Source organism: Hirundo rustica, chromosome 18 (genome assembly GCF_015227805.2).
Source record: "Hirundo rustica isolate bHirRus1 chromosome 18, bHirRus1.pri.v3, whole genome shotgun sequence".
Classification (NCBI taxonomy): Eukaryota; Metazoa; Chordata; class Aves; order Passeriformes; family Hirundinidae; genus Hirundo; species Hirundo rustica.
The window spans coordinates 1,402,788-1,429,837 of NC_053467.1; the positions used below are offsets into that span (position 1 = coordinate 1,402,788).

At 54.6% G+C, this 27,050-nt stretch overlaps 2 protein-coding genes across 3 annotated transcripts in view; both read right to left on the bottom strand.

The window, feature by feature from the left end:
- Positions 1–7,941, bottom strand: part of DNAH9 (dynein axonemal heavy chain 9) — a 145,594-nt gene extending 137,653 nt beyond the window's left edge. The window contains exons 1-5 of the mRNA XM_040081678.1: positions 7,848–7,941; positions 6,576–6,743; positions 5,762–5,878; positions 905–1,031; positions 109–364 (exon numbers count right to left, since the gene is read on the bottom strand). Coding sequence (XP_039937612.1) covers positions 109–364; positions 905–1,031; positions 5,762–5,878; positions 6,576–6,646 — 571 coding nt within the window. The 5' untranslated portion in view covers positions 6,647–6,743; positions 7,848–7,941. The remainder of the gene's footprint in view (positions 1–108; positions 365–904; positions 1,032–5,761; positions 5,879–6,575; positions 6,744–7,847) is intronic.
- A 7,213-nt stretch (positions 7,942–15,154) lies between these two features.
- On the bottom strand, positions 15,155–26,921 carry ELAC2 (elaC ribonuclease Z 2). 2 transcript variants are annotated; one of them, XM_040081929.1, is made up of 24 exons: positions 26,731–26,921; positions 26,614–26,664; positions 26,472–26,542; positions 25,813–25,877; positions 25,207–25,264; positions 24,725–24,793; positions 24,057–24,206; positions 23,501–23,559; positions 22,637–22,695; positions 22,475–22,547; positions 21,585–21,697; positions 20,938–21,036; positions 20,634–20,772; positions 20,476–20,561; positions 19,449–19,558; positions 19,094–19,190; positions 18,843–18,981; positions 18,553–18,591; positions 18,291–18,400; positions 17,812–17,911; positions 17,622–17,742; positions 17,346–17,424; positions 16,575–16,719; positions 15,155–16,033 (listed from the first exon to the last, which is right to left on the bottom strand). In XM_040081929.1, the coding sequence occupies exons 1-24, from the start codon at positions 26,919–26,921 to the stop codon at positions 15,791–15,793; spliced, it is 2,466 nt and encodes an 821-aa protein (XP_039937863.1). In that variant the 3' UTR covers positions 15,155–15,790. The 2 variants fall into 2 exon arrangements, with proteins under 2 accessions (XP_039937863.1, XP_039937864.1); XM_040081930.1 differs by having other exon boundaries at positions 26,803–26,821.
- Positions 26,922–27,050: the final 129 nt, after the last annotated feature.

Here is a 27,050-nt window from a genome sequence, read left to right on the forward strand (position 1 = left end):
ATGCCAGAGTGTCCTGCCCACTGGGAACTGCCATTGGGAAGCAGGGAGCAGGGACTGGGCACACGGGGGAGTTTGAGGAGACCCAGGTGTCACACAGAACCAGCTCACCCTCCATCTTCCAGGTCAGCGTTTCTTCTGCCTCTCTCAGCTTCAAGTCGATGTCCTGCAGCTGCCCCTGCACCAGAGGATATTCCACCTCCAGCACCGTTCTCAGGACCTTGTTGTAGCTGTTCCCCATCAGCTCCAGGCTGGCCACCAGCTGCTGGAAGGATTCCTTGCAGGAATAGACCTCAGCTGCGGCCGGGGGGATGGCTCCTGCCCCGCTGCCCTGCAGGTAGCTCACCTCCCTCAGCACCGACACCAGCTGGGGAAGGAAGGCACACAGCTGAGCACAGCACAGTCCTCCCAGCTCCCAGCGTTCCCTCCAGTCCGTTCTGAGCATCACAGGGGGTTCCTGCTGGTTTATTCCCAAAGCAACCAGCTGGAAAGGGCCTGGACAGCTCCTGGACTGTTCCACCTGTGTCCCGTTGATCTCTGACTCTGGATTTCCTCCCAGCTCTGTTAAGTACCAACCAGCCTCTAAAAGCCACCATCATCTCTGGTGCTCTCAGCCATCCCTATCCATGTGCATCCCCTCTCAGATGAAGGCTGAGACACATCACAAGTCTCAGCAGAACTGTTCCTGCAAGAGCCACTGGCCGTTATCAAAGTGAAAGATGAGCTGGCTCCAGTGAGACCTCGTGACCCTTTGTCCATTTTGGGACCATTTTGGGTCCACTTGGGTGTAGCCCTCGCCAGGCTCTTGTCCTGGCCAGGGTGTACCCTAAATAATAAATATCTCCTTTATTCTCCAGCTCTGTGCAGGCTCTGTTCCAGCTCAGCCCTCCCAAGGCATCACTCTTACCTGGGGATCAAAATTGACCGTGATCAGTTTGGTTTGTGGATTGCGCCGGATGAGAGGCTGAGTGAGGTTGTACTGGGATTTCTCTGAGACTGTCTGGGACCACTGTGAGTACAGCTTTTCCTGATACCTGCCAGAAGAGAGGAACATGTACCACATAGTTACAAGGCCACAGAATGCAGCTGTAACTGAGTGCAAGCCAAGCCCCCTCTGAGGACGGAAGAACGTGAAGGAACGCTCAAAACCCACCCATGCCATCTCCACAAACAACAGTGCTTCCAAGACAAACACCCAAAAAGCAGTGGCAGCATCCAGTCAGGAGGGCAAAGCTCTCTCAAGTCCCAGTTTTAGCAGAGAATTCAGATTTGGAGATGGACTTCCCAAAGCATTCAGCCTAAGGTGATGTATCAGCAGCTGGGGGTTTCCAAAGGTCTAGGCAGGACAGACGCCTAAAGCCACAGGGATGCTGGAGTGGCTGAAGGTGACCTCCCTTGTCTGAGACCATGGCACTCTGGGATGGGGGCACACAGGGCAGAATGGGTCCTGACCTCACACACGTCACGGACACCCCAACCTCCCACGTGGCAAAGCCTGTTCTGAATGACGTTGTCACCTGAGCGCTCTGGGAAATGGCACCCAGGACACAGCACCTTGAGGAAGTCACCCCAGAGCTTCTGTGGGGCCGCTCCTGTCTGAAAGGCTCTGCAGGATTATCCAGCCCTGCTCTGGTGATGGGAACAGGGCCCCCTCCATCCACCCTGCAGCGTCCAGCAGCCCGGGTTCTCAGCTCCCTCCACTGTGGATGGGAGCAGGGCTCTTCAGGGATCTCCTCCCTGGAGCTTCTCTCGAGGGACAGCCCAGAGCCACCAGGTGTAACATCAAGTGTAGGAGAAGAGGCTACAGGTGACCTCAGCCCTGATAAGTAACAGCTGTGTTAATTAACTGAAACAGCCTCGCCCCTGATTAGTCACAGCTGTATCCAATAAGGATGAGATGAAAGGGGGTGAGCTGGTGAGGGGAGCATCATCATGGAGGAGGAACCTTGAGGAGCATGGAGGAGAGGATCCTGAAGCAGGATCCTGGGGAGGGAGAATCACTGCTGTGGGGGCAGTCTGGGGCTGCAGTCAGAGCCCGTCGTTGGAACCTGCAGGCACAGCCCAGCTGGGTAAAAGCTGCAGTCACAGTCTGCACACCAATCCCTGCCGTCAGAGCTTAGCAGGCAATCACCAGAGTCAGAGGCTGCAAGGGAAAGCTGCAGCAGGCGCTTGCTGCAGCCACAGTCAGTGAGCAGTTGGAGTTAGGATGACTAAACCATGAAGAGCAATAAACCAGGACCCTTTTAATGCTGTTTTTACAAGAAATCTGTGCCTCGGCTCATTTTTGCCCTCTGATAAGAGGGCTGCTGCAACAATCAAACATTGAGATGCCAATCCCTGGGAAGTGACTGTGGAATATCCACGTTACAGCCACTGCAAACACGGACAGAGGATGGGCACAGGAGAACAGAGGCTCCTCCACCCCACAGCAGCTTGCTCTGATGCTCCTGCTGGGCTGCAGAGCCCCTGTTCCTCTCCTGTAGGATTCTCATTCGAAGCCACCCCAGCAAACCCGTGGTACCCAGCGACGGGCTCCCTCCTCCTCTTCCAGCAGGAAATTCCCTCGGGCTTACAAAGGGACATTCCCGAGCCCTGGGCCATCAAATGTTCTGGAAGGTGGCTTAAGGGAGGGGAATGTCTCCTCAGCTACAGCCCTCTGTACCTGTCGAGCAGCTGGATCATTTCTTCGTGTTTCTGCACCACCCTTCTTCCGCGGGCAGAGTCCAAGCTCCTGGCAGCACAACAGACAGGGGTCACCTTTACTCCTGGAGGCTGAGGTCTGCATCCACCCCTTCCCAAGGCCCCCCACAGCCTGCTTGGATTGCACCCCAAATCCTGTCCCTACACAAAGCCCCCTGTGCTCTCCCTCGGGTGTTTCCGTGCTGTAAAACTGGGGACCAGCAGCTGGGATGGGAGAAGGGACCAGGGCTGCTGGAAAAATCGGTCACCAGGCATCGCTTTTAAACATTTCACCCTTGGCAGTTTCCTGTCACAGTCGTGCCCCCGCTTGATGCAGGTCACAGCTGCGTGCATGACTCTTTACATAATGCATAGAAAATAAAATATATGCAGTAATATATATAATACATAATATATATCTATATGTACACGTATGTTCATTTTTGCTTCTCAATCCTTTCTCCCTCTCAAGCTGCACATGGGAAAGAGCCTCCCACCACCCTGCTCTCAACAGAGGGGTAAAATCGGTGCTAAATGCAGGGACAATGAGAACTTCAGCCCCGGTTTGTTTTCTTGATTTTGGGTGATTGTTCCTTTGTTTAATGCTGAGAAAACGATCTTCTGCCAATTCCCCAAGAGCCGGGCTCCTCCCAGGGAGGTTCTGGAGACCGCTGAGAGGAATTACAGTGGCAACTGATGCAATACCTATTTTATAACTGCAACCCAGGGCTGCGTTAAAAGCTGAGGAGCCCATCCACCATCCCACTGTGCCTCTCAATCACTTCAAAACCAATCCAATTGAACAGCTTCTGTGAAAAACAAAGGCGGCAGGGAAGTGAAAGGCTCCTCCAGAGCACCCACTTCTCACCTGTTCCCAGCCATTGGGCAGCATTCGACACAGAAACAACATCTAAAGATCGACTCGAGATTTCCAGGTGGCCACAAAGCAACTTATCTGCAGCAGACACTCACAGCCATGGGATGTGCCTGAAGCGCTCCAAGGGGCCCTGGATCCTGGCTTTCAGCTCCTGTGCCCAGCCCAGAGCTCCAGCCACGGGAGGGACGTTCTTGTGCAGGGGGGGGAACCCTGGCAGGGCACAGGGAACAGATTTCCATCAGCCCTGCAACCCACAGCTGCACACAACTGCCCCTGCTCCCGGGCTTCTCCCCTGAAATCCTACCTCTGCCACACCATGTGGGGCTGGGACCTACAAACCCCCTGTGCCCTACAGATCTGTGCCTCTGGATTTGGAATAAGGGATGAGAGGAGAAGCCTGGCACGTCCTGGGAGCAGACTGGGGTGAATCCTCTGCTTCCCACAGACACTGAGGAAGGGATTTCTGGCTGGGAGCTGGTTGTGACGCTCCCATCTCAGAGGCACAGGACAACGCTGCCCAAAGTCACAGCAGATGCTGGACTCGTGCTCCATGAACCTCCCCATCCCCTTTGTCACTGCTTCCAGCAGCGCTGCCTCTCCTCCAGAACGGTCTTCCTGAGGCTGCTGTTCAGAAGAAGACGCACTGATCCCCATGATCCGACAGGAGTTCACCTACTCCCTTCTGTGCCAGCATTCCCAGGAAATAACAAACCTGGAAAAGGCTGATGGGAGCCCGAATTCCCACCTCCCCCTTGCATTTGCGGCGTTACAAGGGAAGAGCTCAGCACGTGCCTTCAATGCCGGCACACCTCACACGTGCACATTTAAAGCAAGGATAAATAAAAAAGCATTGCTTTAGTGAGCGTTCCCAGGCACCTCGCTTTCCACTAGCAGCTAGAGAAGCTGAAAAACCTTGGCAATTTGGGAAGTTCTGCTTTCCTTAGCCAAAGCAAATCATTTTCCCCCTTTAAATCAGCCTAAACCCGGTGTGCTGTAAAATCAGCTGTCCTCCCCACGTGGCACGTACCGAGCTGCAGCCCTGCCTGCGTGTGCCTGCTGAAGGTGAGCCTGGCCTGGTCCAGGGCACTGCTGAACATCCTGAGGAGCACAGGGACCTTGTCAGCAGCAACTGCAGCCATCACAGGGCGCTCCAGAAGGGTCTGGAACATGGCCAGCAGCTGTGCAGGGGAAGAAATGGGAAAAAAAACCCGTCACAGTCCTGCACAAAGCCCCACTGGGGTTTTCCTCACTGATGCAGGCATTTTGTCTTCCTCAGGAACTCAAAGTGTGCACTGATGGACACTTTGTCCAAGGGAAGGTTTTCCCCCTGCATTCCCAAATAGTTCCTGCCCTTCATGGAATCATTTAAGGTTTGAAAAGAACTCCAAGATCACCTTTGACTGAATGCCACCACCGAACGGTAGCACAAAGAATGTCTTTGTTACAGAAACGCTCAGACCTTCTCTGTGGGTGAACTGTATTCCAACTGTCACTCTTCAAGTGCTTGAAAATTTGCTATTAAAATAAACCAACACAACAGCTCAAAGATAAATGCTATCCCTTACCATTTTGTACAGTCTTTTTTACAATTATACTGATTTTTTTTTTTTTCAGAAAATACCATTTACTTTCTCTGCAGGATAGATTACCTGGTAATCAAAGCCACCTCATTTCTAGAAAACCTCAAATTTCAGAGTTGGAATTCATCCATGTATTAACAGATTGATGTTAACAATGATGACCTGGATTTAGCAGCAGTTTTCACCAGGAAATCAGAGAATCACAGAATGGTTTGGGTCAGAAGGGACTTTAAAGGCCAGCTCATTCCACCCCCTGCCATGGGCAGGGACACCTCCCTCTAGACCAGGATGCTCCAAGCATCCAGGATGCTCCTGTTCAGCCTGCCTTTGGAACTCAGAGCAGCCTCTCCTCCCCGTCCCGGGCAGCCCAGTGAAACTCCTGCCATCCAAAAGCCTGATTTGAGTCATTTCTTTGCCTGCTCTTCCCCAGACTGAGCAAAGGCCTCTTCTGCTTGTGCCATGAAGAGCAGGGACACTCCCGGCCCCAGGCTCACAGGGAACCCGCAGGTCTGAGCATCCCCACCCAAGGCCAACCCCACAGTGGCACTGTCCCATTGTCCCTGCAGCTCCAGCACTGTCTGGCCTCTCTGTGGAGCTCACAGGGGCACAAGGGAGGGCACAGACAAACCTTGAAGACGTGCTCCAGGTCCGGGGCGTCGTTGAAGGCGTGGCTGAACACGGTGCCCAGCCGACGGTCGATGTCCTCCACCTTCTGCTGGAAGTCCAGGGCATCCTGCTCAAACTCCTGTGGGAAGGGGAGCAGCAAGTCCTGAGCTGGGAGAGGGCACTGGCCCAGAGGTATTTCCTCTTCTTATTCACCAGGAATTCAAACACTCCTCTGGCCACCCTCCACAGAGTCAAGGACGCTTCTGTCCCGTCCCATGGCTGAGCTCATGGCTCTCCAGGATGGAACACAGTCTAACAAGTGCTACCCTCAGCCTGGAGGCAAGACAGGCTGTTTCCATGCTCTCCTACCCTGAAGGCCACACCACCACCCCAAAAACCCGCAGAAGCACTTGCTGAACCAGCAAGGTATGACAGAGGAACTTTAGGTTAGACATCTGGAAAAAATTCCTCACTGAAAGAGTGATTGGGCACTGGAATCATCTGCCCAGGGAGGTGCTGGAATCACCGTCCCTGGATATGTTAAAAAAAGCCTGGATGTGGTGCTCAGTGCCGTGGTTTAGCTGAGGAGGAGGTGTTAGGTCACAGTTTGGACTCGATGACCTCAGAGGTCTTTTCCAGCCAGGTTCATTGTGTGATTCTGAGACACGGAGCTGCAAGAACTCCCAGGTGTCTGCAGAAAAGGCCAGCAGCTCCCAGCTCCCTACAGCGACAGTCAGACCACAGCAGAGGGAGGAAGCAGGGCTGTGCTGCAGAGGCAGCTGCTCTCTGGACACCAGGATGTGCTGCTGCCATTCCCACAGCCGGGTCCCACCTACCACGTTGGCCAGGTCCAGGCAGTCGTAGGTTCGCTCTGAGAACACCTGGTAGCCCTCCTGGAACTCCTCATACATCTGCAGCACCTGCTGGCCCAGGGCCTTCCCCTTCATCCCCCCCAGCTCAATCTTCTCCAGCTGGGTGAGGTCCAGGGCCGTGGTCAGGAGACCCTGCAGAGCCAGAGGAGGAGCACAGGTTCAGCCAGCAGCAGATGCCAAGAGTTAGCACAGCACGGAGCCACGGCTGCTCCTGGGGCAAAGGACACCCAGGCTCAGGGAGGCTGCTCAGGCTGGGATCGAGGTGATCACAAACCCTTCTGTGATCATACAAGTAGGAGTGGTTTTAAAACAGATGCCATCCACTGCGGCTTTCAACACAGCTCCCTTCAGGAACGAGCGGAGTGGCACAGCGCGGTTAAACCAGTAAAACCTTTGTTCCAGTGCAGAGAACGAGAGGAGGAGAAAAGCAACCCAGACCTCGCCTTGGATGGGCAAAAGCAGCCTGCACAGCGCCCTTCTGACCCCTCAGCTGGGATCAGGCCATCCACGAACAGAGATTCATTCAGAGGGATGTGAGCAGCGGGTGCAGTGAGCCACAGGAGAGCTCACAGGTGAGCACAGCGTGTGTGTAACAGGTACTCAGTGTGTAACAGGTACTCAGGAGCCCCAGCCACGCTGGGGGCTGAGGGATGATGGCACTCATGACACCCCCTGCCCCTGCCCTGCCTCGTGTCGCAGCGAGGAACCCTGGCAAACCCCTGTAGAGGTTATACAATTCGTCAGTATCTAAAAATTTGCCTCTAATGGGTCCTTGTTCTTTCCAAAGGAAATTCCAAGGTCCTTACAGAGAATTGCTTCCTCTTTAACTAAAAATCAAGCTGTGTTGACCCACGACAACCCCGCAGCTGGGCACACCACTGGGATGTGAAGGGATGACCTGGTGGGCAATGCAGAGCGCCCCTGCTCCTCACCCTGAGTGCCATGGGAAGCTCAGGAGCTTGTGCTGGTTTATTCACAGCCCCATAACCCCCGAACCCTCGTCCCAACAAGAGCACGAGCCCCAGGACACTGCTGGGAGCACCGACACAGCCAGCAGCCTGAGCAGAAGGACACAGCAGCACACCTGACACGTGCACCGAGCAAACGAGGTCCTGGCCTGATGCCAGGGGGAGCACACAGCACAGAGAGCGGCTCCATCCCTGGCATCAGGGGGAGAAGATCCAGCAAGGGAGCTCGTGGCTACGGCTGCAACGCCTCACAGCGCCAGGGTCTCACCTTCACCACCTCCAGCCTCTGCAGGAAGCTGTCCAGCCTCGCAAACACCAGGCTGCTGGGGAAATCCCAGCTGCTCACCGCCCGGCCCGGCTCGTAGTACACGTGCAGGTTCTCCCGTCTCTCCTCAAACGCCCCTTTGAAGGCGTTCAGGATGTCAAACGCCGTTTGCACCTTGCCCAGGCTCTCTTCCATCTCTCCTTTCAGAAGGTCTTCTGGACACAGGTACACCACGGCCTGGAAGAGCCAAATGACAAGAGATGTCACTTGTGCTGTCACAGCAGACGGTGCCCTCCCGCACTGAACAGCCCTGAGCCTTCCTCTCCAACTCAGAGCCCCTTTGCCAAGGGGAAAGGGGAGAAACCTTCATCAAACCCTTCCTGTGGCCAGCGCAGGCGCCACAGCCACACACCTGTGTCACCCTGGTTTTTCTGAGTTTTTTAAAGCTTTTTGGTTGTTCATAAGATGGAGTCAGTCTCTTTAGCTTCTGTACAATATTAGGAGCAGTTTTTGCCTTTTCTCACAGATGTAACATAAACAAATCCTTTGTTTTTCGTTCTCTGTCCTTTGTTGTTTGCATATTTCTAACCTGAAAACAATTGTAACTGACAGTTGGTCTGGCATTCAGCTGGGAGGTGATAACCCCAGAAGCTACTCCACAGCCAGACCCACAAATGTATATAAAGTAAGAAATAAACAGGCAGAGGGGCTCTGGGCTTGGCTCAGCCTTGGGCTCTCTCGGAGGAACATCTCTGCCCTGCAGATCTCTGGTCTCTGTGTGGTTGCTTTGCATATCCCGGTCACACACCTGCTGAATGAGAAGGTTGCAGATCTCCTGGAGCAGCACCACGACCCGCACGGGCACGCTGTAGTGCTTGGAGCTGACCCAGATCCAGCACACCACGTGCAGCAGAGGGACCAGGAGAGGCTTCACCCTGCTGAACTCAGCAGCCTCTATGTCCTTCAGGGGCTGCTGGAGGGGTGTCAGGTGCAGGTCAATGTCCTGAGCTTCGCTCAGAGCTGTGGGAGAGAGGGGAGAAGGGGTGAGACCCATCGGGCTGGGGTGGGGGGTCAGGAGCTGGATGTTCACCACGGGGAACAGTCCAGGTGAGCACAAAGCACCCACCGAAATGTGCTGGACGTGAATCACCTCGATCCCTGCTCCCCTCCAGCCCAGCAAACAGCCTGACTCCATGGCCAGGGAGTGGGGACAGCGAGTGTGGCGGGGCTCTGGGCAGAGGCTGAGGCCACAGCAACCCAGCAGTGCCTGGCAGCCCCAAAAACACAGCTCTGCTCGGGCTGCAGGGTCACCCCGGGCTGGGCCCGAGCTCAGCTGAGCCCGGCTTTGGCTCTGGCAGCTCCATGCCCAGAGGGCAGCACAGTCCCACCTGCCCTGAGTGCAGCAGAACAGAAATGAGTGGAACCTGGGTGAAATCTTCAGCTTTGTACAGCTGTGTGGTTGGACCCTGAAGAACTACCCCAGAGTTAATAATTAATTAACTGAAATTAAATTAATTCACTTTAATAAAGCCAGGATACCGTTGTGCAATTAAACCTGTGGAGCAACACGAAGAGAGTCATCATCATCCAATCATGGAACCATGGAATGGCTGGGGCTGGAAGGGGCCTTAAAGCACATCTTGTTGCACCTCCCACTGCCCCAGGCTGCTCCCAGCCCTGTCCAACCTGCCCTTGGGCACTGCCAGGGATCCAGGGGCAGCCACAGCTGCTCTGGGCACCCTGTGCCAGGGCCTCACACCCTCCCAGGGAAAGATTTCTTCCTGATATCTAATCTAACCTCTGACAGCGTGAAGACATTTGCCCTAATCCCGTCACTGCCAGCCTTCTAAAAAATCCATCTCCAGCTCTCTTGGAGCCCCTTTAAGCACTGGGATAAGATCACTGCAGAGACTGAACAATCCCAGTGGTCTCAGCCTTTAGAAGTTCAAATAACCCCAAAGCTCGGGACTAATGGAGAAGAAACTCTCCCTGCCAGCATCTCCCTCCCCCAAAGCCACCCTGTGACCCCAGCAGGGACAGCACAGGACACTGGCACCCCAGGCTGTGAACAGAGGTCAGCACCACGCTAACCCCATCCCCGTTTCTCACCTGCCTCCACATCCACGAGCAGGTTTTGGAAGGCCGGGACGTAGATGCTCTGCGCTCTCTCCAGCACCTGCACCATGCTGCTGACCCTCCTGGACGTCAGCTGGCTGTAAATGCCTCCCAGGTCAGCACACCTGCAGCAGCCAGGACACGTCACCAGCCCAGCTGGGGCAGCACCAGCTGTGCCCCAAACCCCTGTTTGCCCCCCCTGGGCCTGACTCAGTGTTGGAGCCCTGGGCACCGAGAATTCCAGGCTTTCTGTGCTAAAAGGCACTGACCCCCAAGCAAGCACTGCATTTGACCTGAGGCCGTGGAACAGGCTCCCAAAATCGAGTGATGGCACTGGGGATGTGGGTGTGGAGTTCGAATGGTACTGTGTGATCTCGCAGGGTGAAAAAATTAGAGTTTAGTGTTTTAGTATATAGCAATATATATGGGGCAATAGGGAGGATTTAAGGTGCTGTCTAAGTCCTTCTCCATCACTTCCCTCTTCTTGGTTACGGGTGGTTTTTTCCTAATTGGGTGAAAAAGGTTTGCATTGAGGACCTTGGGTGGTCATTATTTGGTTAAAAGTATAAATAATATTGGTGTCATCTCGTTACTGGATAGTTTATGCTTAAATAGCCTTAGAAAAGTTAGAGACATCCATTTTCTACCTTGCTAGTCAGAGCTCATGACTGGTGAGACTGTGCTCTAGATAAGAATGAATAACCACTGAGTCTGAACATGAAACTGCAGCTCCCGTGTGCTAATCCCTGCTCTAACACAGAAGAAAATAAAAAAACCTCACAACTCAGGATTTTCTGAATTACACAAGGACTGAGCCCAACGGTGGCAGGACACAGGTGGCAGCCCCACAGGACACAGCTGGTGCCAGGTTCAGGTGAGAGCAGCTCTGCTGGGCCAGAAGCAGCCAGGTGCTCCTGCAGCCACTGCTGACAGCACTGCAGGGGCAGGGCTCTGTCTCCAGCCACCCTGAGCACAAAGGGCAGGTGAAATTCCACTCCCTGCCTCGTCTAACCCCGCTCTGGTACGGCCAGCAGCCAGCTGGCAGCACGGAGAGTGCCCATCAGCTCTGCTCCGGGGCAGGCTCCTTGTGAGCTGTGATGGAAACAGCTTTTCCAACAAAATCCCCTCCCGCTGTGGCCCTGGACTGTGGTGGGGCCAAGCCAAAGCCAGCCAACTGCCCAGGCACCTGCAGGCACTCAGAGACCATCACTGTTCTATGTCTGGGGGCAGTATTTTCGGGTTCAGGTCTCTACGCAACCTCGAGCAGCTGCTCTTGGCTCGGCCCCTCCACCCAAAGCAGCAGCACCAGCTTCCCCCAGCACCTGCTCTTCCAGAACTCCAGCTCCACCTCCGGGGTTGGGTTGGTGCCTTGCAGGAGAGCCTCTGAGGACTCTTTTTTCAGCACTCTCTGGATCTGCCGGCTCCAGTCAATGATGGCTGATTCGGTGGCGTGTACAAGGGATTTACTGATCAGCCCCGAGCTGCAGAAAACACAGCACGAGGGTCACTTGGCTTTCCACCCATCCGTGTGCCTTGCTCAGTGGATTCACCTCGATGGGCAGCTGGATTTTATGGTTACAGCCCAGATTCAAAGGCACAAAACAATCAAATTCATAAAGGAGATCATTTACAAAGGCAGTTAGAGACAAGATGAGGAGGAATGGTTTTGAACTGAAGGAGATAAGGTGTAAGTTAGATATAAGGAAGGAATTGTTCCCTGTGAGGGTGGGCAGCCCTGGCACAGTTGCCCAGAGCAGCTGTGGCTGCCCCTGGACCCCTGGCAGTGTCCAAAGCCAGCCTGGACAGGGCTTGGAGCTACTTGACTGCAGAGTTTGGAGTTTTCCCTCAGTGACCCAAGCAGTTCATTGCCTCTCTGCATCCCCTCCCACTTCCTGAGCTTTTCCTGCTTGTGTCATTGCACAGTCCCCAAAGACAGAGCCCATGAACTAGAGAGAGCAAAATACCCTTCCCTTGGCAGTCTGATGAGCTGCAGAGGACAGGCAGCAAGAAGAGTGCCCAGGTCCGACAGGGAGGATCCCCAAAAGATGCAGCACATGCAGCAGCAGGAGAAAACCCAGTGGAGAACAAGGGCTGCTACTCACAATTTCTCATTTTCAGGATCAATGTTCTCGATTCCCTCTGAGCCAGCCGGAAGAGGCAGCAAGGTCTTGCCCTTCACTTGGCCAAGAACCTTGAAGACAGAGCTTTGCAGGCTGTGGACGTGACGGATGATGTCCTGTGACACCACTCGTGGCCAGCCCTGATGGTTCCTCCGGTTCGTCAGGATGGGCACGATCACCTACAGCAGGAGTCATGGAACAGCAATGGGGAAGAGCTGGAGGGGGGCAGATTTAGGTTTGATTTAGGAAGAAATTGTTCCCTGTGAAGGTGGGGAGGCCCTGGCACAGGGTGCCTGGAGAAGATGTGCCTGGGAGTGTCCAAGGCCAGGTTGGACGGGGCTTGGAGCAACCTGGGACAGTGGAAGTTGTCCCTGCCATGGCAGGGCATGGCACTGGGTGGGTTTTAAGGTCCCTTCCAACACAAAACATGCTGTGATCTGATGATTCTATGACAAAAAGTACTGTGGATGGACTGGCCACCAGGCTCTGAGGTCCTGGCTCGGGCAAGCCTGGAGATCTCATCATCACTGTCCCAAGCAGGTGACGATGAACAGGGCTGGGCTGAGCCAGGGGCTGTCCCTGCACAGCCACACCCCACAGGCAGAGGGAAGGTCCTCTGGTACCTCCTGGCACCTACAGCAAGCACAGCCATGTTCTAGGTTATTTCCCAAAGCTGCAGCTCACTAAATAAATACGGTTCCTGTGCTCATCAGTGGGAGCTCCAGGCTCTGCACTGACCCAGCAGCTGGGGACTCTGGGCTGGGCTTGCCTGAACCTGAGCTGCTCCTGGCTGGGACAGCAACAGTGTCCCTCACCTTCCTCTGGGATCGGAGCCAGGTTGCCCCTGGTGATGAGCAACCTTCATGTGGCCAGACTTGGGGGAGGAGAGAGGTCTAAAACCAGCTCCAAACAGACACAGGGTCCAAAAGGAACAACCAGGGAGCTGAAAATGCTTTGCACCATGACCAAAGAGGACCAGCAGCAGCAACCACCACGTCCAGGGAGGCACAGGAACGGGGAACAACCCCAGGGCACGCAGAGTTCACCTTCAACAGCTTCAGCTGCAATAGGAGCGGGCTTTGTCTCCATTACTGAAATCACCGGACTGCTAATGAGGGTAATGCCATAACCAGTCAAATCAGTTGTCTGTATTTAACTGGATTGTTAAAATGACAATTGATGAAACCTCTTGAAGATCTCTCTGAGAAAACATCAGCCTACCTGAGGTAGCTGGGCACTCCAGGAGGCTCTCCTGCACATCAGGAAAAGCCCTTTGCTGGCGAGGGTGACTGAGGACTGGCACAGTTATACAGTCTCCATCTGTAGGGATACTGAAAAGTCACCTGGACACGGTCCTGGGCAGCTGGCTGTGAGCAGCCTGGCTTGGACCCGACGTACCTGAGATGTGCCGTGCAGCACCAGCTATCCTAGAACCACAGAACGGTTTGGGTTGGAAGGGACCTTAAAGTTCATCTCATCCACCCTCTGCTACGGCAGGGACACCTTCCACTACCCCAGGCTGCTCCAATCCCCGTCCAGCCTGGCCACGGACACTTCCGAGGATGGGACAAGCACAGCTTCTCATTCTCAGGAACGCATCCCGTGATTGTGTGAGGTGCATCACCCCCGACAGACCCCACACGGCTCAGGATTTAGGAGGTTTCATTTGGCTCTACAGACCCCCCCTTACCTCCTCCACCAGCGCGGCGAAGTGCGGCAGGGGCTGGGCGGGCAGATCCCCGCACAGCAGCTCGGCGGGGCCGGGCTCGGCTCCGGGCCGGCGGAGGAAGAAGAGCGCTTTGGTGGCACCGGGGGGCGGCGGGGGCGGCCCGGGGCGCAGCCCCAGCTCCCCGGCCGGGCCCCTCCAGGCGAGCAGCGCCTGCCCCGCCGAGCCCCGCACGAAACTCCGCAGCTGCGGCGCCGCCGCACCGCCCGCCCAGCGCCGCCAGCGCTCCGGGGGCACGGCCAGAGCCAGCGCCGCTCCCCGCGCCAGCCGCGCCGCGCTCCGCTCCTCCGGCTCCTCCCGGGGCTCCTCCGGCTCCTCCCGGGGCTCCTCCGGCTCCTCCCGGGACTCCTCCGGCCCCGCCGCCCCGGGATCCCCCCGGACCTCCATCCGCCCGGCTCCGGTCAGTGTTTGCGAGCGGCACTCTCCGTTGCCCGGGGGACTCCCGGGAGCCGCTCCCGTGTCCCGTCGGGATGCGAGGGCGGTCGCAGCGCTGCCGCCTCCCTCCTGCTGCCGCTCCAGCCCGTTTCTCTCACCCCGGCAGCGCTGTGCAGCCCCAGATCAAATTTCCTAGCCCGGCGCGCTCCGCAGGAATTCTCCTTCTTCCACGTGGGGCAGGTGCGGCTCCTGTTCCTCATCCCCATCTCCTCATCCCGACACCGGCGTACCTGCATCGACGGCCTGAAGCTGAAATTCGGGCGCATTTCCACTTCATTTGTACCCTCTGTGAGGAGCAGTTCATTGTTTTCTAGATAAAAGATCCTTCCTTAATTCCATGAAAAGCAGCACATGGATCCAATGCAGTCCCAGAGGGGCTCGTGTCACCCCGGCAGTGGCCAGCTCCTCCCCTACCTCCACCTCTCCAGTAACAGGAACATTTTTTTCCCCCTAGTCCTCTGCTATTCATAAAAGCCCAGCAGAGTTCTACTGGAGGACACAGAAGTGTCAATTCTCCAGTCCCTGCTTTAGGCAAGCATAAAACTAAAGCACAGTTCATCAACAAAAGATGCTTTGCTGACATTTTGTCCCTTCATTTCCCATGAACTTAAAATGAAGTTTTAAGACTTGTGTGCAAGCATCATCTCCTGAGTGGGGCCTAGGTGTCTTCAAGTTGCCTCCAAAAATTAACTCCTTGATTGAAACAGAGCTCCCCTCCTACTTCTGAACACAGGCAGTGGCAAGGGAAGAAGCAAAGCTGACCCACAAAAAGCCTCAGAAAAAGCTTTCCTGTCCCCTGCATCCAGATTCTGCTCAAGGACATGCAGATCCAATGCTGAACCAGCCAGCCAAGGCTGCTTGCCAGAGAAATCCAGGTTTTTGTTTCCTCATTAGTGATCCAGACACAACACAGCTTTCTGGAGGATGGCGAATGGTTTATTCAGATTCTAAATAAAGGGTTTGGATAACTGATCTTTTGTAACAGAAAACCAGCAGAGAAAACCAAAATAAAATGGGAACACCGATGTACAGATGTATCCTCACCCCTATTTTAACCTAAACCCCTAAAACTGGGTCCCATTTTACTGTTAATTTTCCTCCTATCACCTGGGTTCTGATAGCTGGTTATGCTCCCCCTCACTGAGACCAACTCACCTTCTCCTGGCAAACCCACGGCCCTGCCAGGGCCTCCCACACCTGATCTCTTGCAAAGGTCACACCTGCTGCTGTTAAATTATCAATATCTCGTAGTACAAACCCCCGAATTAAAACAGTTCCGAGAGAAGAATTTTTGGCTAAAAAGAAAAAACTGCCCCGTGGACTGGGTGAGCGCCCAGAACAGGAGCTGTGTGGGCACATCCCGTCTCCAGGAGGCCTAGAGCTGCTGACGGCCCAGTGGAGCTGCAGCCCAGGGAGATCCACGATGACCAAGCAGACGCCGACGCCCAGGCCAGCCCCTTTCCCGTGGTGCCGGCAGCGCCGCGCGCTCCCCAGGCCTGCGGGGAGCCAGGCTTCCCTCTCGGAGCACAGCGCTCCCAGCCTCGTCCCTCTCAGTTGACTGTTTTAAGCTTCTTGTCTGGCAGTTCCTGATGGTTCTTGGCTTGTTTCCGTTTCTGGCGCGCTGCCTCCGTGCTGTCCCCCCTGGTCAGTTTGTCCAGGACCAGGGCAGTCTCCTTCAGCAGCCGCAGCTCCCGCTTCTCCTTCCTCTCCTCCATCTCCACTATGTCGTCCGCAAACAAAGCCTTCAGGGGCGGGATCAGCTTGGGGATGGCCGGGAAGTCACCGAAACGTACCTGAAACACAAGCACAGCAGCTCCTGTGTGAGAACTGCTGTTTGATTTCCTCGCTCCCCCCTGCCTCTGGCCTGTGCAGACAGCAGGGCACTGCCCCTTCCTGTGTGCAGCACCTGCACAAGGAGCTATGGATGTTTTCTTCACGGAAATGCTGTGGGCCAGTACAAATCGTGACTGACAGTGAGCTGCCCTCACTGCCACCTCCAGCCAGCTTTTGGCTCCCAGATATCTGCTACAGAAAGCCATTGGAGCAGCTCATCAGTTGGGATGGGTATGGAAGCAAAATCGGGATTTTTTGGCTGGGATTAGCAAGCACAGACTTGAGGTGACATGAGGCAAGTAGCCAGCGTGTGAAGAGTTGGACTCGAGGGCCATCAGCAGCTGCCTCACACCGCTGTGGGGAAAGGGTGGCACAGGGTATCTGCTGCTTCAGAGACCGCTCTTCAAGAGATGGAGCACTGATACAGCACAAGAAGAGCGTTTAACTCATGAGCAGCCATCCCAAAATAACACGACAACGCTCCCCAGGCTCCCAACTTACCCTCATATGGTCAAAGGCGATGCCGACCTTCTCGCTGAAGTCTTCGCTGAACAGCGGGATCTTGGCGTACCTCTGGCTGAAGTGATTGAGCATGATGAACTCTGCATTCATCTTCATCCCAGTCTGGATGGCCTGGGAGGTTGTGCTGCAAAAGGAACAGGGTCTGGTCACAGCCAGGCTGGCAGGCACCGCTGCTCTGCACCCAGGGTCACACCACGGGCACGCGCCCCTCTCCCTCGGGCAGCCCGCACTGGGGGCAATTCTCTGACTTCCACACAACCCTGAGTGCAGGAATGCAGCTGTAGTTGTTGGAGCCTTGCATTTAAGAGCTCCACAGCCTGGGGACAAGGCACTTCTCCTGGGGGTGCCAACAGGCCCAGCTCTCGCACTGTGACTCGCAGGGAATTCTGAGCTGGGGCAGCACATGGAATCCCTGGCTGCAGTGCTCTCAGCGAGCTGTGGGGGTAAGACAACTCTTCTAGCCCCTGAGCTTAGTCCCAAGATGTGTAACCATGCAGAGGGCCTTCCACTTGGGCTGGCCTGTTTGTAGAGTTACCAGTGTCTGCTTGAAAGCCTTTTCCTTTCTTCTAGGGATGTTGAGAGGAGCTGTGGTGGTTTCAGAGCTGCTGCAGTGACCAACACCCCCTCTTTAGTGTAGAAGTGCTCTATGCACACCAGAACCTTTGACAGGACTTGGACCCTTCACCACCAGCTCCAAGGAGTGTGCACCTTTCCCTTCCTAACAGGAACAGACAGCAGGACACAGCCCACCTGTGGGTCTTCTCTATAGCTTCTTTTTCCATGCCATCTTCCAGCGTGGCTTCATGGATCAGCAGGTTGGCATTTTTACCTGTGCAAACAATCATATATTCCATCCTCAGCTGAAGGCTGACCAGCCCAACTGCCCACAGGAGCCCTCCTGTCCCTCCTCAGCCCCTGGCTGGGTGGCAGACACAGCAACAAAGGTTTGGGAGTGCCCACTTTGGATACTGACAGATGGAGACCCTTCTCCAAGAGATTCCTCAAGCAGAGGGGTTTGTTACCTACCCATTTGCACTAAGGCCATGCAGGGCATTGTATCACCAGAATAAACGACTTTCCAGCCAGACTTGTGGATCACTGAACATGCAAAAGCATTTTTACAGTGTTGGACTTCACAGGTCTGAAACTGAACGAGGATACAAGCGTCAGACTCCAGGTCCCCTGCAGCCACGGAGCCCCCAGCTCAGGAACTCACCTCAGCCAGGTCGTAGCTCTCTAACAGAGAGCTCACAAACTCCTTGGCCTTGGGTCTGATGTTCTCGTAGCCTTTCACAAGGGACTGAGAAGGAATCATTCTGTGAGGGAGGGAAGAAGAGATAATTAAGGACAGGTACAAAATGAAACCTGATCTTCTCTTCAAGCAGCTGGTTTCTCCTGTTTCTCAGTCTCAGTTCAGTGCCTTGGTGACCTGTATTAGCTCTTGCTTTCATTGGTGCCCCAGTAACTCATCCAATCACTTCTACCTCCTATCAAATAGCCTTTCTCTACTTGTCCAACTCCCTTTTCCTACAGCAAAGGTAAGCAGCACAGCTGAGTAACAAACCCTACCCTGCCCTCTGCAAACTGCAGATCCTCGTTCTATAGGCAGTGGAAGGAGTCAGAGTCACCTCCAACAAAGGGGGGAATGGATGACAGGGGTTTGAATAAAGACGTTTCTCCACACAGAACACTCACTGGATGTCTCCAAGAATCTCCTCACAGTGGTTGTGGTACTCGTGCAGCCAAGGCATGATCTGCTCAGGTGCCACCAGAAACAGAGGGCTGAAAGCCTGACCGAGGGCTGCCTGCAAAAAGCAAAGGTTGGGGGAAAAAATCTGTACTAGGTGTACACTAAATCAGAGAGAAGAAATGCTAGGGAAAGGCTGGTGCTCCTCCACTGCTCTGAATTCCCCTCCCCTCCTCCCAAGCCACGTTCAGCAGCAGAGAAATTACTTACAAAAGCTCTCCGCCGCTCCATCAGGATATTCAGCAGCCCCTGCAAAGGGAACACAGGAGACAGCAAGGGCAGTCAGAAGGGTCAGCAGAGGCACCACAGCTCAGCAGGCCCAGAGCCAGAACAAAGGGAGAGTGGATCAGCAACACAGACAGATCCAGCAGTGCCTGGGGAATGAGCAGAGCAATGCAGGGCAGAGCAGCCCCCAATCCTCAGCTGGAGCTCCAGCTGTGTCCCGAAGTGCAGAGCAGAGCTGCACAGAGCCCCTTCCCCTTCCCACAGCCTGAACCCACCGAGTGATGATCCGTGTGCATGTGGGACACAAACACAGCCACCAGGTTACACAGCACTTGGTCAACTTGCTCTCCATAGTGGCGGCAGAGCTGTCCAAAGGTTCCTTCTCCACAGTCCAGCAGCAGGGACCGGGTGGCGCTGTGAGAGGTGACAGACGTTTAGCAGCCACTCCAAGAGCTCAGAGCAGGGCCATGCAGGGAGGGGAATCTTCTGGGTTGGAAGGCAGAGATCAGAGAGCACTGGGGTTTACCTGGTATTCACCAGCGTGGAACTGACATTGCGGATTTTCATGGGAATTGCAGATCCCGTTCCCAAGAACACGATTTCAGGATAAGCAGACGCATTTCCTAGAGAAAACAGACAACAAGGGTCTGTAGGCAAATGTTCTTCACACACTGCCCAGTCAGACACCGTAATTCACCAGCCCAGTAACTCCAGAGGCAACGTGGCCAGCACAGCCATTTTTGACTCCTCAGCAGCAGGTTTACAAGGGAAGGCAGAACAAGCCCCACCACTTCACAGCTTCACCTGGGCTCTGAAGCACTGGGTCACCAAGAGCTCCTGTTTCCCACCACACTGATGCAAGCCAAGCTGCTGGTCTGTACCTGGTACAGCAGACAGGCTCTCTTTGCACTCCTTCACACGGGTCTGGAAGTCAGGGAGATCCAAGGCTTCACTAACAAACGTGTCAGGATCACAGACAGTCACAGCATCTCTGCAAGAACAGGCCACCAATCAGGATGGGGCAAGGCAGGAACTGAACCTTTCAGAGCAAAGTGCCAAATTCCTGTGACAAAACAGCCTTACAAAGGGACAAACACTCTTTCCATTTTGAGGGGTTGGAGAAGACACACCCACGAGTGTGGTGTGTGCCAAGAAGGCCTGGTTGGGCTGAGCCAGGCACAGAAATGATCATTCCACCAAGAGGAGAAGGTCCCGCCATAGCACTTCATCCCATCCCGAGCTGCCAGGCACTAGAGGGCACTGCAAGGCAGCACAGAAGGTCCTGGAAGAGGAGCAGCCACCTAAAGGGATCTGGGCATTGCTGATAAGTGTCTAAAAACCCTGTGTCCTGCACCTGCTTCAGAGCATGTGCAGCACTACAGGTCTTCAGATACCTTAACAGAGAAACTTAAACTCTTCTTGCCTGTGTCCTCCTGTTGTGCCCAACAAAAAGAAATCTGAGCCATGGTGCCTGAAATCCCTTTGTCCCCTGTGGTCCCTGGCCCTCTCATGAGCAGCTTCACCTATTTGCCCACCAGGAGCAAACCCAGTAACTGTTTAACCACCTGGAGCTTTCAGCTCCAATGTCAGACTTTCTAGGACTTCAGAAGGCAAGACTCTCCCTGGGCTCCCCAAAAACTTCCTCCCTGCCCCCATCTGCTGTGCCACAGCTGGGTACAGAGCACGAGTCAAAGCAAAGCACCACAAGGCTACAGGAGCAAGGGACAGGAAAAACACCCCAAAGCACTGGCCAGGTGCTGTTTTCAGTGGTTCACTCCACCTTGTCTGAGACTTTCAGGGATGCAATCCTGAAAAGTTCCCCCAGCACAGCCACCAGAAAGGATCTGCAGGGGATCACTGCTTCAAAGCCAACACCCAAATCCTGGGAAGAAAGAGATTCCCACTGACCTCTGCCACTCCTGCTGTGGCCTGAGGTGGTATTTCAGGAGGCACTCCCCTCGCACGATGGGCACGGGGCACACGGCTGCCGCTTCCTGTGGGAGGAGGGTGACGTGAGACACAGCCTTTGCTGAGGGCAGCGGGCACAGGGGCCAGGAGTGGAGTACCTTGCTCTGGTAGGTGGTGAGCAGAGGGAAGATCTCTGGGTGGATGAGGTTCAGCTGAGTTTGGATCTTGTAGCTGCGTGGGTTGTGCACAGCAGAGGAGTTTTCATTGAGCACCAAGTGCTGAGTCCCAGGCCCAAATCTGTCAGGGGACAATAACGCCCAACAGCTTCAGCCCCACGTTACAGCTGGGCACACGTGCACACCGGCCAGCAGAGCACTCTGTTTAGAGCTCTTTTTACTTTGTGCCCCATCAGAACTCTGCTGCCCACAGAGACAGGAACGCAGGGGCCCCAGGACCTCGTACCTCTCCATCCACTGCTGGTAGCGGCTGTCTCGAAGCACTGACTCGGGGGTCATGTGAATAACCAAGGCCACCTGGTGCTCAGGAACTCCCTCCTGGTACCTGGGGCACATTTAAACAGAAAGAACATCTGTGCTCCAGTCCATGTCCTTGGCATCCATCCCCTCCTCTCTCCCACTTTGGTGTTACCAGAGATGCCCCCTGAGGCTGGCAGAGCAGGGATTTCCAGCCTCTGCATCACCCAAGGCACAAAGCTCAGGCCACCATCAGCTGACACCTCCACTGTTCCCCACGGAGGAGCAGCTCCTCTCCTCCATCAGCAACATCTGCAGAGCCTCCAGGAGCCCAAGTGCTTCCGCACAAGCCCTACAGAATTGTTATGTTCAGTCCAGGCTCCACTGCTCCCCAGGGCACATTCCTGCTCTGAAGGTCCCTGAGGGGAAACAAGCCCATGGCAGTCACAGAACCCTACAGGTCCTGCCTTTCCTAAAAGCCTCAAAATGCACCACCAATCCTTTTTGGCATCTCAAGCTCCTTAACAGTGCCCAAGAGCTCAGACATGAGCCACGAGAAACAGCACATCCAGGCTAGAACAAGAGCAAAGCTCAGCACAGGTCCTTCCCCAAGCACTGCAGGTGCCCCAGCCCTACCTTTGGAAGGTCTCGTTTTGGCAGACAGCATCCACAAAGCCCTCGTGAGGACACTCCAGCACGAGGAACACCGGCCCAGGGTCGGTGGGGGTGCACAGCTCCTCAGGAAAGAGCTGCAGGCAGATACACGGTGGTCACACCACACCCAGGCTGGACACACAGCCCTGCCCGCACCTCTGTGTCTGACAGAGCCCAGCAGCCGCTCCCAACGCTCAGTGCACCCAGCCAGGGCAGCTCTTGGGCCTTTCTGCTCTCATTACACAGCAAAATGCAAACCAGTGTAACAGCAAATCCCAACCCTGGCCTCAGAGAAACCACAAGCTAACCCGAGGAGGGGAATTCAACAGTTTCTAGGTTCCCATGGCAGACTCAGATGGTAGCTAAAGAACGTGAAAGGAAAAAAAAAAAAAGGCTTTGTAAAATTCTTGTGACACAAAGATGTGCTAATCCTGCCTCTCTTCACTTGCAGATCACCTGGGTCATGGCCAGAGCTGGCTCTGCCTCTCACTCCCGAGTTTGAGAGATCCACAGCCTGTATCCCACATCAACTGAGGAGCTTCTTTTGGTGCCAGAGGTGCGATCAGGGTAAGGAGGGAGTGATGGCTACACAGGCATTCAATCCCCAGATTTAAACAATGCAGGGATTAACTCCACTGCCTCAGTCCTGACCTGCATCAGCTTTAGGAAGGGAAGGTGAAGGAGCTCTGCCAAACCCACACAGGAGTTCATTTCCCTGATCACAACCTCAGCAGCCCCAGGCACATCACACTCAGCAACAACCTGGAGCTGGAAGGGTCCCAGGATGTACTGGCACAAAAGCTTGTCACCCTGGGAGCCCAGTGAGGGAGGGAGCGTGGCAAAGCCACAGCAGAAGCACAGACACATCTTACCTCTTTGCCTTCAAAAGTGACGCTCTCCCCATTCTTGAGAGCCGTAATGATGGGAAGGATGGCTGGAGTTCCCCTGAGAGCAAGGAACACAGAAATATTTAGCTTTCCAACACCCACGTGTCTGCTGCTGCCCTGCGCCCCAGGCTGGGCCCTCATACTCACACTGGCAGGCCCAGCTCCTGGGCTTTAGCTGCAAGGAATTTCCCCTTCCTGGGGTGAACCTGCAAAGAGTTAAACACAATTATCACCCACATAAAGAGCGCCACGAAACATGATCCATGTACTGCCAGCTTAAAGAGCTTCTCCACAAACCAAGGGAACCTTTTTTCCTGTTTCAGTTCCACAGCCACTGCTCCAGTTTAGCCCAAAAAGGCTGTTCTGGCCTCTCTGCTTTCCAGGATCACGCTGCTGCTCCTTGCTCCCCTCTTTAGCCAAGCGAGCACAACAGCCTGCGCTCCTCTGAGGGTTACACAAGAATGGAACCTGCACACTCATAACCACTGCTGGATTCTAAAAAACACCTCCAGCTTTACACATTCCAGTTTTACACATCCCTACTCGTGCTACAGCAAGTCTGACACTTGAAAAGCAGAAACACGTCAGAGCTTCAAAGCCCTGCTTGGAAACACTGTCTCCAGTTAAATCCCTGCAGCAAGGTGATATTAGGAAACATTTCCTTACAGAGGGTGGTCAATGACCCAAGCCTGACAGTGTTTAAGAGATGGTTGGACAATGCCCTTGATAATGTTTTCAATTTTGGGCAGGCTGAAGTAGCCAGGCAGCTGGACTGGATGGTTCAACCCTGGAAGTGTCCAAGGCCCTGCTGGATGGGGCTTGGAGCAACCTGATCGAGTGGAAGGTGTCCCTGCCCACAGGGGCACGGGATGAGATTATCTTTAGGGTCTCTTCCCACCCAACTCATCCTGTGGTTATAGATGATCACTGTCTGTCCCTTCCCCCTGAAATACTCGGTGCTGTTCTCCCATCTGTTCTGTGTTCGTTTAGAGACCCTGTGCCCAAACTCACTTTACAAAGAAAAGCTGTCACCAGATCAGGATGCCTCCTTGCAGACTTCTGCTCATCACCTGTAAAACAGAGCAAAGCTGCTAAAAATCATCACTCGTTATCACTTTTCCTAAAACCAAAACATGCCAAAATTTGCTAAAGCATTATCAGGAATATTATCCACTTAGCTTGGAGCCCAGCAGCAAAACGTTATGAAGACCCAAGGCCAGAGAGCCCACGGCTTCAGACACAGGAAGCCAAACTAAAGCCCAAGACTGAAAAATAATCAGCCCAGCATGCACCTGTAATTAATTACAAAGGTTGGAGCATCCACCCCCACCAGAAGCAAACTATTATAGGGACTAACCACACCCAAGCACCAATCATATCCAATTTCTAGGCCTTTGAAGTTCTCTTTCAACTCCCAAAGTACCAGAACACTTTCTGCTCTATGGAACTTCCAGCTGAGCTTCTCTACAGACCTCACTTCCCGGGAGCAAATGGCTCAGAGGACACATTCCCATCCTTAGTTGGCTTCCTCTCATTGAAGCTAAAAAGGCCATTCCATGTGTTTCACCTGTTTTCTTTGGGCTTTCTTTTCCTTTCTCCGAGCTTTGCTGTGCAGCTCTCGGGGATCCAGGCTCTGCGCTCCCTTTAGGGCTACTTCCACCTTGGGGAGATGCTCCAGGACTCTGAGGGGGTGAACTTTCAGCAGCCAGTGGTTTTCCTGTCCCAAATCCAATAAAAGCAGACAAAGGCCACTCAATCCAAAGCAACAGAAAAGGAAAGCAGGAGCAGTATTCCCTCTTCCATGACAGTCAGGTTTAAACTGCACCAGAACACAGAGCTCTTCCCCCCAGCCTAGCTTGCACTTGCATTCTCCAGTCACTTATTTCAGGAGCCATCTCTCATCCAAGTCCTTCTCCCCAAACTGTTAAACTCTGCCAAGTCTGTGCTGCACCCTCAGTATCACAGGTTCCAGCAGAAAGGACGCAGCTGGCTGAGAAAGCCAAATTCAGGGATGTTTCACAGTCATTCCATCCACCCACACCTAAAGGAACAAGCCAAGGCCCTGACTCAGCAGGGCTTGTTATTTAAATGAGGAGAAGCTTCTTCCTTCTCCTGAGGAAAGCAAATGAATGAACCTCTGCTTACTCAGGCTGGCAAACAGAAGCTGCTCCTTGAACCTTCACTGTGCTTACTGAGCACGTGCTTCCCCTGTCTCCCTGCAGCAGCAGTACTCACCTGTCAGAGGGATTTGGTAGACAGTCATTGTCTCATCCTTGTACTCGGGCTCTGTGTGCAACTGCACAGCTGGGAAGAGATCAAAACCCACCATCAACAAGAGCATAGGCAGAGGTTTACACTCTTCAAGAATACAAATCAGAAAAGCATCTTTGTCTTTTCATAATCACAACCTGCTGAACGTCCCCCCCTTCCCTTTCTCTGCCCAACTGCAAACCCCAATGAATAATTAAAGTTTTAAAAGCCCATCATCCGCAGGGAACACCACGGTGAGCAAATTCACTGGCAGACTCTTTAACAAACTGCACTCAGTGTTTCAAAACCCAATGCTGAATCAGCCAGCCTGGCAGCCCCTGAGCTGAAACAGAGCTGGAAGCACTGTTGTGAGGGGTTTGAACAGCGTATCAGAGCAAAACAACTGTTTAAAACAACCTCTAAGAGGACCTAAAGCAGTGGCTGAAGCTGTTACCAGACCCACGTACCTAAATCCATCCTTTTGAGGGGCCCGGGAAAGAGGCGAATGGCTTTCAAGTAGTTTTGCTGGAAAAGAGACAGGGATCAGGAGGGGGCACAAGCAGGGCCATGACAAACACCCTTCCAGCAGCTACAGACTCAGTCAGACAAATGTGAGCAGCTCACACAGCTCTGGGCAGGCACTGCGCCTTCAGAAAGGGAAAGAGCCACTGTCCCCACCCCATCCAGCCATCAATTAGTCAGCAGAAACTGCAGGGAAATAAAACCATAACAATGCTGAGTATTGCAAATTTCTGGTCCAGATGCGGCATTAGGCTGGCAAGGACCACGTTAAACAGAACAGAGACTGAGTTTCTATTAATGTAAAAGGGAACAAAGATCCTCCCTTCTCCCAAAAGCTGATTTATTAGGATACGAGACTACACGACAGGAGCAGATTTCTGCTGTCCTGTAACTGAATTTGGATTTTCAAGCCAGCCCTTTGGGCTGACACTAATCCAGACCAGCATTTCACAGCTGCACAAAGATTCCCCTTGCCACCAGCTCTCCCAGTTCCAGGGTGAGCTTTAACACTTGGAGGGTTTGCTCTCCCTTCTGCACCGTGCCATACTCACCAGCTTTGGTGGCCCCAGGAACACACACCTCTGGAGCCCTATAGCCTTCAGGGTGAGAATCATACCTGAGAGCAAGCAGAGAAACAGCTTTATCACAGCTCCAGTAACCAATGGTACATCCCAAAAGATCCCTCCTGTTCAGGGAGGTCTCTCCACAAAGGCCAGAAATGAACTTGAAACCGAATTTTGCTTCAGCTTCATGTCAGTTTCGCCTCAGCTTCATGTCAGTTTCAACAAGTCACTTTCCTCTACAGATACATCTCGACAGAATTAATCTGGAGCAAGGCATCTGAACAGATCAATAATTTCCTCCTTTCCTTGGACATTTCCAGAATTTTAATGGACAAGATCCACAGCCATCTGTCCTAACCTCATCCCGCACTGAGCACGACGGTGCCCACAGACTTCTGTGCGCTCCTTCGCACTCAAACCGGCCGAATCCACGAACTGCTGGCAAGACTGGTCACACCTTTTGCTCCAGGAGATTTTGGGAAGCTGCAGCCAGGCAGGGCCTGTCCCACCACGTGTGTGCAATGTGACAGAGCCCCGGTACAGCCCAGCCCTCTGACAGCGATGTCACCGTCCCCAGCTGCACCCCAAACACCCCTCGCAAAGCGACCGCGTCCTGCCCTCGGCCACGCCGGGCTCCCCGCACTCACCCGGCAGCCCCCCGACGTTAGCCCAGGACACGCGGCTGAGGAAGATGCTGTCCAGGTGGGATATCTTCAGCCTGCGGAGCACACGGGCGTGAGCGGGGCCGGACGCGGCCCCGGGCCGTCCCCCCCGCGCCGCCACACTTACTTGTGCTCCTGCATGGCGCGCTGCGTGCCCTCGCCGCAGTTGAACAGATACCTGCGGGGAAAGCGGCGTCAGGGCGGGCCCCGGGGCGGGGAGCCCCGCCGCCGGGCCCGCACTCACCGGTTGAACTCGGAGAACACGTACACGGCGGCCCCCGCGTCGCGGCTCCCGGCCGCCACCACCTGCACGTACACGGTGTTGGGCCCCGCCAGGCCCGCGCCCGCGTTCCGCCGCCGCTCGCGGGCCCACACGTGGCGGGGCACGTCCTTGGGGCGCCGCGCCGGCCGCGCGGCTGAGGGGCCCTCGGCCATGGCTCGGGGGCCGGAGCCGGCGCTGCCGGTGCCCGCCCGCCGCCACACGAGCCCGCGGCCCGGCGGCAGCGCCCGCAGCAGCGCCCACATCCGCGCGCCCGCCCCGCGCCGCGCCGCGCCGCAGCCAAT

Excerpts from the sequence above, each read along its gene's own strand:
- ELAC2 (XM_040081929.1), bottom strand. The coding sequence starts at position 26,921 with ATGGCCGAGGGCCCCTCAGCCGCGCGGCCGGCGCGGCGCCCCAAGGAC. Across the intron at positions 25,265-25,812 it reads TCCTGGGGCCACCAAAGCTG|CAAAACTACTTGAAAGCCAT; the intron begins GTGAGTATGGCA and ends TCTCTTTTCCAG. Across the intron at positions 16,720-17,345 it reads GCTATAGAGAAGACCCACAG|CACAACCTCCCAGGCCATCC; the intron begins GTGGGCTGTGTC and ends TTCCTTTTGCAG.